The sequence below is a fragment of the Colletotrichum chrysophilum genome, assembly GCF_026319265.1.
Source record: "Colletotrichum chrysophilum strain AFK26 chromosome Unknown scaffold_37, whole genome shotgun sequence".
Taxonomy (NCBI): Eukaryota; Fungi; Ascomycota; class Sordariomycetes; order Glomerellales; family Glomerellaceae; genus Colletotrichum; species Colletotrichum chrysophilum.
The window spans coordinates 37,548-51,645 of NW_026517324.1; the positions used below are offsets into that span (position 1 = coordinate 37,548).

A 14,098-nucleotide genomic window follows, 5' to 3' on the forward strand; every position below is an offset into this window, starting at 1 on the left:
TGCTGGCGTCGACGGTGAGCAGGATGGCGCTGGCGGTGCTCGGGATGGTGGTTTCGAGGGGCCCGGAATACTGCCAGGTCGAGGACGAATAATGCAGCAATTAGCGCCTCTCGATAAGGGAGCTGGAAGTCCTAGTCTCTAGGTAGAGCGATGCGGCACCGCCGTCCTTGCCGGTTTGGGCGGCGAGATGCTCAGCTCGCCTCTCCAGTGCCAATAAATCCCACTCTCCTGCAGCCTTTGTCCATTGGCCTTGGCAATGAGACCTGGACTCGTAGAGTGAGCGAGCGAGTGATGCGTTAATTCGTGGTGTCCTACCAAGGCCTGGGCATACAGCCTTGGCGAGGTCACCGTGGGTGATCAACGAGGCAAGGGACGAGGGGTGTGGTGGTGGTGTTCTGGTTCATGGTGAAGGAAGGTGGATGCTGTCCCGCTATTTCGTTTTCTTCTTTGTGCGTGTTTCCCTGTTTCCGCGATGAAAGAAACGGGAAAGATGGAAACGCGATTGTTCCTTCCCTTTCACGTCCACCTCCTCCCCTGCCCTGTGTGCCTGCCTTGTGGTGCCTGCGGTTCTTTCCCTCTTTCCCTTGCTGTGTGTGGTTCCTGCCTCCCGCGTGGAATACGACGCGGAAGGTGGGCCGGACGGTGGTCCCTGCGCGGGCGCCAGGCGCCACACAATCAAACACTCCACGAGTGTCGCCTGCCCGTGAAAGAATCAGCTTTTTTTGGGCCCAGACCCACCAGACCCTCAGCTTAAACTCGATTAAGCGTGGCCTTCCCTTGCCTTCCCGGATCCGGCCCCCGTAAGGTAGCCTGCGAAAACCTCCTTCCTGTCCCAATCACCAAGCTGCCTGCCACCTCTGCTCTGCTCTTTCTTCGCCAACAATCGCACTATTGACTGCCCTAGGAACACCCACTCAAAGGCACAGATACGTACCCCTGCCGTATTTTCCTCTTGCCACGCCGTCATCTGAATCTATCTGGTCGGCCTTCATCTTTCCCATCAATCATTCTGCCTTCGTGCCTGAAGGAGGTAGCAAAGGCATTGTCACTGCGTGCGGTCGTCCTCCACTTCCTCTCACACGCATGGCTTCTGCCTCCCTCAACGTGACGACGCATCAGAGAAGTCTCCCTTGCGTCAAAACGTCCCAGTCGATTTGCAACGGCTTTTCTTCAACGCCCACCATCAGAAAACCTGGTTCACGTGTCTGAAACTCGGCCAGCCTATCTGCCCTACCTGAGACCTCGCTGTTCTTATCGCTTTGCTCGTGAATTTCGCCGCCTCACCACACCTTAGTTATCTGAGCCATCAACTACGGTCCAAGTCTTGTCTGGTCAAACTACCTTCCAGATCGCAGGCATTTCCTCATCATGTCCCTCCTGACGTCTGATCAAGTCGACGGAAATAGTCATCGCCTCCTACAAAGCCTTTCTAAACTTCGTGGAACCATTGTTGTGTGTCGAGGCTCTATCCTTTTGTTGCTGCCAATGCCATGGCCTGAATGCCATCTCTACAACCCTTGTCGGCCGCCTCTCTATCATGATACATAAGGACGGTTTCTCAGGATTGACATCTGTGCATCCATCAAACATGCTTCTTCCCGTAAACTCACCATTCTGCTGCGTCTCGCAACCCCTACAAATCAGCATTGCTTCACTTAGCCATTGCAATATTACCGCCGCATCACCCTACCGCACCCTCGCAATCTCGTTCTCTCTGTCATGGCCCCAACGAGGCGTCCCACGATGAAGTCCAAGCCGCTAAGATTGCTTCTCCCTGAGGGTCACAGATATCTGGAACCTATATATATGGACAAGTCACACACATCGTACGCTTTCTTCACGGGCTACCCATGGACAAAATCTGTTGGTAACCGTCCATACAAGCACGACTACCCTGGCTCTGATCTACACGCTCTCGCATATCCGCATGCCAAGGATCCAAATCAAGCCGTCGACGAAGAGGATTCGAATCAACTCATCGATAAGTGGATTCTTGAACTTCTCTCCGATGAGGAGACTGCACAAGACTTGACCAAGATTTTGATGGCAGAGGCAGAAACGGCATGGGGGGATGCCAGCGCGTTGAAGAATTCGCTAAACATAAACATTCTTACCGGCCTTCTCGAACACGTCAACGCTGCTCAGCTAAAAGATATTGTCAATCGGTCTTGGCTCAAGTTGTTCGATCAGTGGTGGTCCTTTGCTTCTAATGCGTCAGATAGGCGCCAGACTGCATCATCTCCCACGACTCAGACTAAGGAAGGTGCCGCATCTTGGTTTGCATATTGGTTTGGCACGGGCTATCCTCTCCCCGAAGGCCGCGATATCGATGTCACCGAATGCTTTCGCAGGTCGCTTGACGACAGCGTATATCTGGAATCACTCTCAAGACCCGGCGATGGCAAGCGTTGGAATTCACTCTTTCATTTCCACGAGTACGCCGAGGAGCAGGTGGGAAAAGAATGGTTTGGTACACACAGAGTAAATATGCTCCCATTTCTCAACCAAGAGGACCTTTCGGACCCCCAAATTCTTCGGTCGCTCATTCTCAACCGCATCGCCAACCACCCCCGAGTCTTTGCTCGTGCAGACTGGGAAGGCTGTCACCTTGGAAGGGCTGGCAAGTTCTGTGTCCCGGCCTATCACGACAACTGGTTCATGGGCTTCCCACCAGAGGCTGAGCTACTGGAGATGAAACAGCCTCACGAGAGACGTGAGTACTTTCACGACTATGCTGTCGTCTTCAAGGGACCCACAGGCGAGGACACGAAAGATGGACTGTTCCCGCGGTTGAAGAAGGCTGGCCTCCTGTTTGGATGGGAAGAAGGCATCATGGTCCTCGCAATACAGGCCGTGACGCTGCGCTTCGTCAAAGTCGTAGCCGAGGACTTGTCGGCTTTTGTTGATGGCTTGCGAAGCCGGGGCGAAGATCTCAACGGTCAACCGGTGTCCAAACATCTTCCCATTTGCAAGGCCCATACTTGGGAAACAATTCCGACGGAACTTCTGAGATTCGATGCCGTCGGCAAGGGGCTGGTTACCAGCGGCCAGTTTTTCCCGCCCTCTGTTACTGCGTCAAGCTGGGGTGTCGAATTCAAGTCCCGCTTGGAGAAGCGAGTGGCTTTCGCAAAGGAACAACTGCGAGAGTTGTGTCATGATCCGGCCGTTTTCCGACGCAGCATTCAGAATCAATACGATCAACACTATGGTCACATCACGGATTCTTCAGACAATGGGAACGATGAATATCGCATTTTGCCGCATATCACGAACACAGATATTGACGCGAAGAAGGCATTGGTCAACGATCTCATCCGACGAGTTGTCAGGCGAGCCGTATTCGAAGTTGAAATGTGGCAATGCCTGCTTGACAAATTAATAAGACTGCGCGAGCTTGCCGAGGACGAGAACATCAACCTGGACGACAGGATCGAGCAACTGGACGTGCAGGGGCCCGTCATGGACGCCTGGGTTGATCTGGGATTCCATGCGCGCTGGATCGCCGCACTACATGTCAGACATCTGTTCGATCACGGCGGTCTGCTCGCGACTCACTCCATCAGGGATTACTTCCGCCGTACTCAAACGTGGGATCAGCTAAGACCCGAAGCTCCATCAGATCAGTGGATACTCCCGAGGGAAGGCCGTATCAAAATGGACTTCTCTGCGGTGGCTGGCTACAAGAAACCGTTGAACGTTGAGGGATGGGAGGATGTCAGACTTGCAACCGATGCGGTTCACAGAGGCCTCTCGTCCTTTTACTCCATAGGCCGGATCGGATTGCCCAAGATAATCCAGAAAATGCATTCTGATCGGCGTCGCCACGCCCTTCTCGGAGTTCAGCCGATGGTCAGCGAGGACTACACGGCAATCTTTGAGGCTGGCTTGCTGAGTCAGAGAATGGAAGCCATGCAGCCTTTCGGGGGCGACCTTTCCACCGACGATATGACAGATCTAAGGGAGAAAAGTCCTATCTGGCAGTTCTTGAAAGAGTACGACCACTTTCCCTTCGAGAGGCATATCGATCAAGAGACGCTGAGATTGGTTCACTGGTTTCTTGGGGTGACATACTACCATCCAAGCTTGCCCGAGTCGCAGAGCAGACCCTTTGGGTTGGTTCAGAAATGGTTAGACGGCTTCTGGACCGAGATTGCCACATGGCTGGAATCTGGAAACGTTTGGCGTCCGCAGAAGACCTCGGTCAACATCTTGAGCCAGGCTTTTAACGAACTGCAGATATCGGTCGGTATCAAAGACATCGACGAAGACTTCCGAATGCAGAACGATGTTTTCGACGTTGAGGGGAAAATAGAGGACGAGCCAATGGTCGACTACTCCGAGGTACTGCACATTGACGCTTCGGCACTGACAGCACCAATAGTAAACTATGGCGAGGTCAAGATCATCAGTGAGGACGACTTCCCAGGCTCCAAACTATTAGACATTACCGGCTACGTATATGAATGTGGTGAGAAGATAATAGCAAGAACCACTTTTCCGCAACCGCAGAAGGAAAAGGAAAGGGGAAAGAGGCCGGCTCGAAAGAAAAAGAGAACCAATGCTCAGGGCAAGGTCACCAAGGCGACCGCTCGGCACTCCTCTCATCCATCCACATTCTTCAAAGCCTGGAAAGCATTCGACAAGGGGGGTATCCGCTTTCAGGAAGGCACATTTAATGTCACAAAGATTTGCGGCAAGATCACCAACCTCCGGCCTGCCAACTACGAAGAACCCCCCACCGAGTTCGTGATGCCTACTCGCAACGGCATGATACGCAAAGAAGAGCTCAAGAAGGTGACCATGGAACTTGCAAAGTGCCAGCGAGGCGATGACTACAAGAGGCACCTCAATGATCTGATGGCAGCCGACCCCCTTCGAGGCACGAACAAGATCAGGAAGAAAGAGTGGAGGACCATGGAAATCATCTATGGGGATCATAGCACCAAACGAAAGATCACGTACAAAAATGTCGAAGATCTATTCGTTCGCCTGGGATTCGAATTCGGAGATGGAAGTGGGAGCCGGGAGAAACTTCAATGGACCGAAAATTCTCACATCCCGAGAGAGAAGCTGAATAATATGGATTCTCAAGTCCACCCATTGCACAGGAAGGCCGACACTTTGAATGAAAGCTTCATCAGCAGCCTCAAGAAACTCTTAGAAGACTGGTTCGGTATCTCTCAAAAAACAATCGAAACGTATTACCAACGAGCGGGCCCGGAGTATGAACTGGTTTCAGACTCGAGGACTGGTAAGAACGGCAAGGACGACAAGGACGGTCAGAACGGCAAGGACGACAAGGACGACGAGGACGACAAGAACGACAAGGACGGCCAGGATGATCAGCAATTGGGGCAGGAGTGAACTTGGGGGCGAGGAATCGGACAAGGAGCATTATGGGGGCGTGAGACCGTGTAGACGAATGACTTGAATCTAGCTAGACTTTGTCTGATTTTCAGCGGAGGCGTGTTCTCACTGTTGTCTATATCTCCCCGCAAATGGCATCACTAATCTCCCATGCGCTGTCCGTCAACCTTTTGCAAGACATCAGGCCTGTCTCTCTGCTTGGCTAGGCACCGCTTCAGTAGCCTGGCCCTGTCTATAGACACTCTCGGAAACCTCAACTAGGTCGTTGTCAGACACGATGTGTTGTAGCCGGCGGTCGAATTCTGCTCGCTCGGCCTTGATTCTCAGTAGCATAAACGTGAAGAGGCCGATGAAGGCGACGGTCATAACAATGTACATGGTAAGAAGTAGGATGGTTATACCATCGAACGCCATCTTGAAGGTTAGTCTTGTGCTTTCGGTGGAGGTTGAGAGGTGTGTATGCTGAAGATGTGTCAGCGTCGACGTTGCATGAGGATCCTAGTTGAAGGTGCAGAGTACTCAACTTTCATGTCTGCTGATGACCGTCGTTATATAATAACCCTTTGCCCGGTTCCGCAAATTGCCTCGGGGCCATGGTCGTGATTCAGCGGCCGGCGGCAGTGCGACAAACTTCACTGTCGCGGCGGAGGCAGTCATCACGATCCGCTAGTACATGCATCGTCGACAAAGTTGAAATTCACTTGAAAAGGGGCGAGATGTAAAGATATCAATCGATTATGATTATCAGGAGACTATCCCATATGTGACAAGACCAGAAACCCAATTCCCAAGCCGGTAAAAGCAAAAGCGAAGGGTATAATGCTATGTGCAGCCCACCAGATGTTGTAGCCCCGTATCCCATGTCCCGAAACCGCCGATCCGTACCGTGCCGTACCTGTACCTATGTCCGTGTTCCTGTACCTGTACCTGTACCTGAGGGGAGACCTTCCCCTCTTACATGACCCTATCCAGAGGTTACCCCGATTCTATCACCGGTCCCCGAAACACGCCGGCGGTGTGCTCACCAGAGCATCCGCTTGAAAAACACAAAATAATCAAAAGCCAAGATGAATGCAAGATTGGTATGAAATGTATCGAGAAAGAAGGAGAGAGCGAATGGTGCAGAGAAGATCGTTGTATGGGGGTTATGTGGTGCGATGGTCGAGGGGTTTAAGTGAGTGACGCGATGTAGTTAGCGATGATAGTTGCGCAGTTATGAGATTGCCGAAGGGTAGTGTCGATAAGCGATGTAGGGTTTCACGAAATGCCGTGGGTATGCCGATAATGGTACGACTACGGGGCCGCGAGAGCTAGGAAGGTGGTAATGTTGGAGAGCGAGTCGATTTGAGTTGGCGTCTAAGGTGGTAACGAGTGATTGTGTAGGGTAAAGATTCGCGCCATGCAGCCAAGTCTATCACCGAATGGTCCGGGTTTAAAACGCCAGTGTATCCCTCTATTGACGAAGAAAGCAGCTCGCCGGCTGTGGTAAGTTCTGAAACGAGGATGGGCGGACGTGGAGGGCAGAGAGGTTGGTTGGTGTGGGAAGTAGGTGCCAAGAAAGACGAGCCATCATCATACGCGTCGTCGAGAGTGTCCTTGTCGGGAGGTGCATCAGCTCGCGCCCCGGTAGTGTCGATCTCGAGGTCGAGAGCGTCGCTCAAGCATGGAGCTGGAGTTGGAGATGGAGGGTCGGAACAGCTGCGCCAGAATAAAGTGAGCCGCGCCACCCGCGTTCGTAAAGCAACAACATGCCAAGGTAGATTCTTCTCAGTTGATGGGTGTGGTTGTTTGCTCCGACCTACGTTATTCACTGTTCGGCGGCCTGGCGCTTCGTGTTGACCCCGCGACGAGATCGTTCTCGACCTGCAACCGACTTGAAGATGGGTGTCAACATAAAGCTCAACACCTCATGTGAATGGTCCGGGTGAGCCCTTGGGTCCATCGACAAGCATACGGGTACGCCAATGCACGGCCGAAAAGGCATGGCGGGAAGGCAAGCGAGTGGTCGGAAACAAGTTGACTTGGGGGTGCTCTCAGGCGACACACGGCGTAGAACGGGAGTTATCTGGTGCTAGAGGCAGGCGGCTTTGGCGCGGTGTCGGTTTGAAAGGTCCTTGACGCAGATGATGTACGTCATGCAGGCCGGACGGATGCAGGCTACCCCTCCAAGAGACGATCACCAGATACACCCCCAACCCATCATGCACGAATACTGCAGCCAATCAGAAGCTGTATCGCGGGCTTGGGATCGAATGCGCGTTATCGAGGTGCAGATGAAGGTGGTCGGTCGCGATAAGCCCAGTCGAGGTGTCACGCAGAGTGATGGAGAATCCAGTCCAGAGCGTGTGTGGTTGAAGATGGCGGTGAGTATGTTCCGGGGGGGTTGAAGTCGATGCGAGAAGCTGCAGACGCAAACCGTCAACCTTGGAGAGACCCCGCCTCCCCAAACTAAAGTTTTCGTGCAGACGACAGAGATGGGATATGGAAGGCGAAGAGGGATGCTGCGTCGGAGAAAGTGGCATCTCCCATGTCCACAAGGCCGCCGTTCATGTTCGGGGGAGTGGGGCTGGCACATCGGCCGGCCAAAGCGGGGCGTTGACCGTCTATTTCGGGAAAGGTGGACGCCGTTCGGGAGAGTCGATTGGTCTGCGCCACAACACCTGACAGCCCCTCGGGACCCACCCATCCACACCGAAAACACAGGACGACACCGGAGGGGAGATCGGGGTGGAACCCGTGGACCCCCTACCCCCTACCGCAGTGTCCCACCACCACACCCTCATTGTCTTTGGCCGCAGTGTAACTCGTTTCTGTTCCTCTCGTTGCGTTGCAGCCCATGCCGTCCAGGGTGCCAAATGCCCTCCCAATCAAGTCGACGACGTACGACTTCGCTCCAACGACGTCTCTCGAGACCTCCTCTTCCATCTGAGCTTCTTGTCCGTCCTCCTCTTGTCCCCTTGCCTCGTCCACGCGCGGCTACCATCCAGTCTTGATGCCACACCCCAGTAGCAGTAATAGTGACTCACTCCCAAGAACCCTGGCGGGATCCTCTCATACCAGGCTATCACGCTTGCGCCTCAGGAGACACGAGGCAGAAGCACGCCACCTCTCTCGTCTCTAGAGCTGTCGCTCACTTGGTCCACGGCAATGCCCTCTCCTCCCGACCATGGGCCTCGCGGCTTCATGCCCGTTGCGCCCCGTCCCCGTACCCGACACCACCATAGACTTGATGGCTTGGGGCATGGTGCGAAGTCATGGACTGGTACTGCTCCGCGTACGTCGTGGGAGCGTGCATGGCAGGTATCGCAGTGTCCCATCGGCCGGGAGCTGGTGGAGGCGTGTGCTGGTTTCCAATCGGGGTATGCAGGCCGCTGCCGTATGAGCCAGCAGTCATCGATCGGCTATCATAGCCGGTGACAGCTGGGAGAGGTGCCGCCAAACGTAGACCGGACTGACGCGGGGAGACGGCTGTAAGCGCAGGCGACAGTGTCCGCGGCGGTCCTGTTGAGTAAGTCGGCCAACTGTGGGTGCTGCCTGTGATCGAGCGCGGTGATGTCAAAGCCTCATGGTGCACCTGCGATGGAACACCATAAGCGCTGATATGGTCCGATGCAACTGTTGGAGCTGGCGGGGTCGGCAGCGGCGGATAAGCACTGACGGGAGTAGGTGTCAACAGGTGAGATGCGGGAAGCGTCGATGACGGACTGGCGCTGTATTTGCCAATGATCTTCTTGAGAGCCGACTCCAGAATCTTCCAAGGGAACACCTTCACATCCTTCTCGATGTTTCTCGGCTTCGGGTTCGGGAAAGCCATGATGATCTTGAAGAACTCCTCCGAGTCCGCCTTGGCCTTGCTGACCGTCAAGGGGCGGAAACCTTCCAAGTTACGACGAATGCGGTTCTTCTCCTCGACAGTGAATCTTGCTGGAGCCACGACCAGCTGCTCAAGCAGATAGATGGTGTCGACGGATGTGACGTAGCATTCGTTCTTCTCGGCCCACCAAATGCAGCTGATGCAAATGCTGTTGGGCGGCCGTTCATTGACATTGACGGCCCTGAAGCTCGCCGTTAGTGTCGAGCCCGACTGCTTCTTGCTGAACATAACGATACGTCTCCGGTTGGACCATTCCTCTGGAGACCAATCCACGGCCATGCTGTCGAGCTTTCCCATGATTTTCAACACAGCCTTGTTGGAGTACGAGCCCCAGTGGCTATATCCTGATCCCTGTCCTCCACCGGGGGAGCTGGGAATAGAGCTGGTTCGCACGAGCTGGGGGGTCGTAGCGGAAGGCATGGGAAGGGGAGTCAAGCTAGGGCGCGAAATCTGTGTGTGCGTAATGGGTGGACCCGGTGTTCGGCCGTACGCCTGCCAGCCGGCCATCGGTGGTCGCAATGGCGGCGGCACGGCGCGCGGATAATGCTGATCCGTGAAGGAGTTGGTACGGTATGCGCTGAGCATGTTGGTGTTGTTGCTGTCTTGCGGAAAGTTGCTTCCATAGGGAGACTGCGTGGGCTGTTGCGGAGCTGTCGCGAAGTCGTAGGTATTTGTAGCGGACTCGTTGCCTAGCTGTGTGCTTGCTGACCTGGGTGACTGATGTTGTTGCTCAGGTGACTTGGAGACCTTCCTCGTGATGACTTCTGAGCTAGCACCTGGACCTCCAAGGGGTGCTTCGTGATATACAAACTGGCCCACCGGCGCACTCTGGAAGTGCTCATGGTTTTCCGTCTCAATCACCAGCGAGACTGGCACGTTCTCGTTGGGGCAGCCGGTGATCACAAAAGGCGGCGCATCCGCCGAGACAGTCAACAAGCTGCCGTTGTCTTGAGGGTCCTGAATGGGATCTGCTGGGACCTTCTTCGTTCCGAAAACGAGAAAGTAGTAAGGTGCCATCGCAAGCAGATCATACGCCGAAGAGACCTTTACCAGCACTTTCGTGCCGGCGCCACCAGTGGAAGGCTGAAATGAGGCCACAGACAAGTCGACACTGCCGACTCCCATGTATGGTGCAACCGCATTGTTGGCTGCGAATGCTCCTTGGTTCATCTGAGCCGCTGTGAGTTGAGCCGCGCCGCCATGCTGGGCGGGATAGTTTTGCGCGCCATACGGCTGGTAGGCCGCCTCCTCATATCCGCGAGCTGAGTCGTACCCTGCGAACATCACATCATGTCAGCTAAGTTGCACTATTTCGATGGCCAGCTCCGCCGACACAATCGTTCCTCCAGATCAACTCAGGAGGATTGATGCAGCTCACTGGCTTGAAGAAAACGTACCGTGGATTGGGCCTGGCTGGTGCTTCCCGTAGTGCGACATGGGGAGGAGACCACCTGGCGGGGAATCACCCCGAAGGTCTCCGTTTGCCCTCGCAACCGCCTCTTCGTACTTGAGGGTCACCGTCTCGGGTGAGTCGAGGCCTTCCTCACCGATGATAATTGGCCTCTGGGGGTGGAAGTCGGGCTGCTTCAGGGAGAGAGGAGCTGTCAGTCTTTCAAACTTCTATACCGTCGGCAAGAACAAGCTTGCGTGCGACCAACAGCAACGTCTCAGGGGCGGATCGGCTCCGTGCTCTGGTGATGGGCTGACTCACTTCGAAATGCTTGTAGGAAGCACACTCAAACTTCGCAGCAGACATTCAAGCTGTTGAGAAGGGTGCACTTGGGAAAAGATGTCTGGTCTGGTGCCGGGAAAATGCAAACCACTGTTTCGGGAGCGGTGTTGCAACGACAGGAGGAGACTATGGCCTTGTGGGACCGTCGAGGGACAAAGGGAGAAAGGGAGAGATATGTCTTGAGATTGCTGTGATTAAAGTGAAGCCCAGTCTTGTTTACCAAATTAAGGCCAAGTGCGAGGAAAGGGAGGATCCCTAATAGAGGCGAGTCAGTCTTAGGAGATTCTCCCGCCAGCAGTGGTTTGAGACACCGTACTCAGATATGTGGATGGCGTTTCCGAGCTGGCGAGTGGCGCTAGGAAACTGGTAGATCGGCTGTATTGGCCTTCGGAGGGTTGACGCGACTGGAACCAGGGAGCAAAGTTGTCGCTGCGGCTGAGTAGCAGGTTGAGAGAGACGAAAAGTGCAGGTTGGGAAGACGAGCGATCTGAGAAGGCTGAGAAAATGCTCAGAGGCGGCGATCTTAAACCAGTACCACGTCTTTGACGGTGGATAACGCGTGCAAAAGACTCAGACCGATGCACCTGTCATTGGTCGCTGGAGTGCTTGCAAACCGAAATCTGAAATGGAGTTTCGGGAGAATCCAAAAATGCCAGCGCGGTGGTAACCGACTGAAAGGCCTTCGTGCCAGGGCTGGTTTCCTGGAATGCAAGTTAGCCAAATTGCGAAAGATTCAGAGTCGACATTGCTTGGCGGGAACTGCTGGCCACACGGGAGCTCGCAGCACGAACCGCATCGGATTCTTGCTGGAGTTCGCGGTCCTGCAGCTGGTGTGCGCAGTGGGAGGGGATCACGCACTCAACCGTTGAGACCAGGGTGTTCGCGAGAAGTAGACCCAATCACGGCTCGGAGTTGTCGACAAACGAGTTGCTGTGGTTCGCGATGCCGAACCCGTGGAGCTGGGCCGTGCCTCGTTCGTTCGTTCTGCAGACTGGCAACGAACCTGTTCGCAAAACCAAGGCGCAGCAGTTAGAAACAGGCCTCAATGGAAACAAGCCTAAGGTCTCGCAGTACTACTGCATTTCCTTTGGCATGAAAGGAAGAGGCAACTTGCGAGGCCTACCAGAGCCGGTGGAGATGTGGTGCGCAAGGATATTAGACGAGCATGAACAGAAACGGTGGACAATGCCGAAGATGTGGATGATGATAGAAGGGGAGAAAGAGATGGGAGGCGAGAGGGAGAAACGCAGACTCAGAAAGTCAGACTGTGTCGCTGATTTTGTTGCGGGGGTGAAGTAGGTAGATGAGGAATGTTGGTGAGGCACGGGGAAGTGGTGTTGCATTTCTTGGAGAGGTCGACAGATAGATAGCAAGTTGCTCCGGTCTCTCCTTGCAGGCCCAGGTACGCGTTATGAGCGCAAGGTAGGATAGACGACGACGAGTCTGTGGCGATAGACACAAAAGTCCGGATGGGCAGATCCACGCGGAAGGAACAGGGACCTTGCGAAGATGGATATTGCTTTTCCTCTGCTTGCCGCACTAACAGAGAGCTCACGCACCAATAGCTCCGCTCTGGGGTTCCCGACGGCCCTCCCTTACGGTATCACCCCTCGTCGTTTCTTTTTAGAGAAGGCTCTGTTTTCTGCCCTGGCAAGTGCAGTTAGTCTAGGCTGCGGGTGACTTTTGGTGGTGGAGGAAGAGGAGACGGCCAAGCAAGGCTCCAAGACCGGATGACATTTGTGGGGATGGGAGGTGAGGGGAGAGAGAGGGGCGTACGAGTATGGAATATGGAGTGAGTATCGAGAGAAAGGTTATGTTGTATTCGATGTAGAGAGGAGAGAGGATGACAGTGCCAGGCAGGGATAAGGCCGCCGTTGAGATGCGAGATTCCAGGTGTCTTATGAGCTGCAAGGTTCCATTGATCTGAAGAGAAAGGGTGGGGGAACGGTAGTCAGTCGCTCATTGGAGGTATGCTGCGCGTTTTTGAGTGGCTGTACTCATAGACGATGATGGACGTGGGACCGCTTCAGCTGGCAAAGGTGGTATGGGGTTTGGGGATACTTGGATGTAAGGCCGAAGGGGCTAGTGGTGGGCAAGGGAACAGGGCTGTCACTATGTTCAAGTGTACCTTTGGCACGCTACTTGGACACCGTAAAGGCACTTGAGCGTTCGGTGCCCTTCATGGGCCGGACACGGGGTGGTCGTTCTAGGAGGCGACAGAAGCAATGGAGGGGCCCCCATGCAAGGAGACTGAAGGAGAAGAACTAGTCGTTCGTGCCAGGGCAGAAGGCAACGGCCGACAGCGAGAAAGCGGGAAATGACAAATGATGGGGGCCGCAAAAATCCAGACGGAGGATTAGGTATCCATGGAGAACGACTTGAGTGAGGGTAAAAAAAAAAAATAAAAAAAAAAAAGAGGAAGGGTGAGGACAAGACGAGGGAAAAAAAAAGGAATAATGGATGGCACTTACTTGAGATCGCCGTGATGGGCAACGCACCGCAGCGGAAAGAGCAAAAATCGCAGTACCGGGACAATGCTTGTCACCCCCGGTACGTATACGTCCAGATATGTACAGAGTTGGTGGCCTAGTCACTCACACTTCACACACGGAAGTCCTGCTGGCGCGAGATTGCCGTGTAAGTCGACAGGCCAAGGAGCGGAGGAGGGTGGGCAGCCCGGCTGGTTGCTCTATGCTTGGCACCTCAACTGACTGAGCCAGGTACAACGGCAGGGCTTAAGCTTGAGCCCAAAAGCAAGAGCTTCAGCGAGCGAGTGAGGAAAGGGGGCGTCTGAAGCTGGAGAATGGGCGTGGACGGATGGCGAGATGAAAGCTGTCGGTGTCGACGTCTGCGAACCATGGATTAGCGTGATTGGCCATAGCTCTTGTGAGCAGCTGCAGCGAGCCCAATAAGTGGGTGGGATGGGATGAACAAGAGGGATGGGAATGGCCGTATGGCATGTGGCCAGAATTAGGGCGGACCGGGGGACGTCTAACGGCAAGGAGGGAGCGGCAGTAGCCTGTGCAATCGGGACTCAAGCGGCGTGCTCCAGTGTCACTGGATCTGGCTTGGATACTACCGACCGGCTGAACCCTTGCATGCGTCCGTCCGCCTCCAAACCTTGC

General features: G+C 54.5%; 3 protein-coding genes across 3 annotated transcripts; 1 reads left to right on the plus strand and 2 right to left on the minus strand.

Moving 5' to 3' along the window:
* Positions 1-1,719: 1,719 nt before the first annotated feature.
* On the plus strand, positions 1,720-5,364 carry COL26b_005439 (uncharacterized protein; the record flags this gene model as incomplete). Its single annotated transcript, XM_053178286.1, has 1 exon — positions 1,720-5,364. The coding sequence occupies one exon, from the start codon at positions 1,720-1,722 to the stop codon at positions 5,362-5,364; it is 3,645 nt and encodes a 1,214-aa protein (XP_053037688.1).
* A 183-nt stretch (positions 5,365-5,547) lies between these two features.
* On the minus strand, positions 5,548-5,781 carry COL26b_005440 (uncharacterized protein; the record flags this gene model as incomplete). The annotated part of the gene is made up of 1 exon (XM_053178287.1): positions 5,548-5,781. The coding sequence occupies one exon, from the start codon at positions 5,779-5,781 to the stop codon at positions 5,548-5,550; it is 234 nt and encodes a 77-aa protein (XP_053037689.1).
* A 2,767-nt stretch (positions 5,782-8,548) lies between these two features.
* COL26b_005441 (uncharacterized protein) lies at positions 8,549-10,997 on the minus strand (the record flags this gene model as incomplete). Its single annotated transcript, XM_053178288.1, has 3 exons — positions 8,549-10,515; positions 10,639-10,842; positions 10,868-10,997. The coding sequence occupies 3 exons, from the start codon at positions 10,995-10,997 to the stop codon at positions 8,549-8,551; spliced, it is 2,301 nt and encodes a 766-aa protein (XP_053037690.1).
* Positions 10,998-14,098: the final 3,101 nt, after the last annotated feature.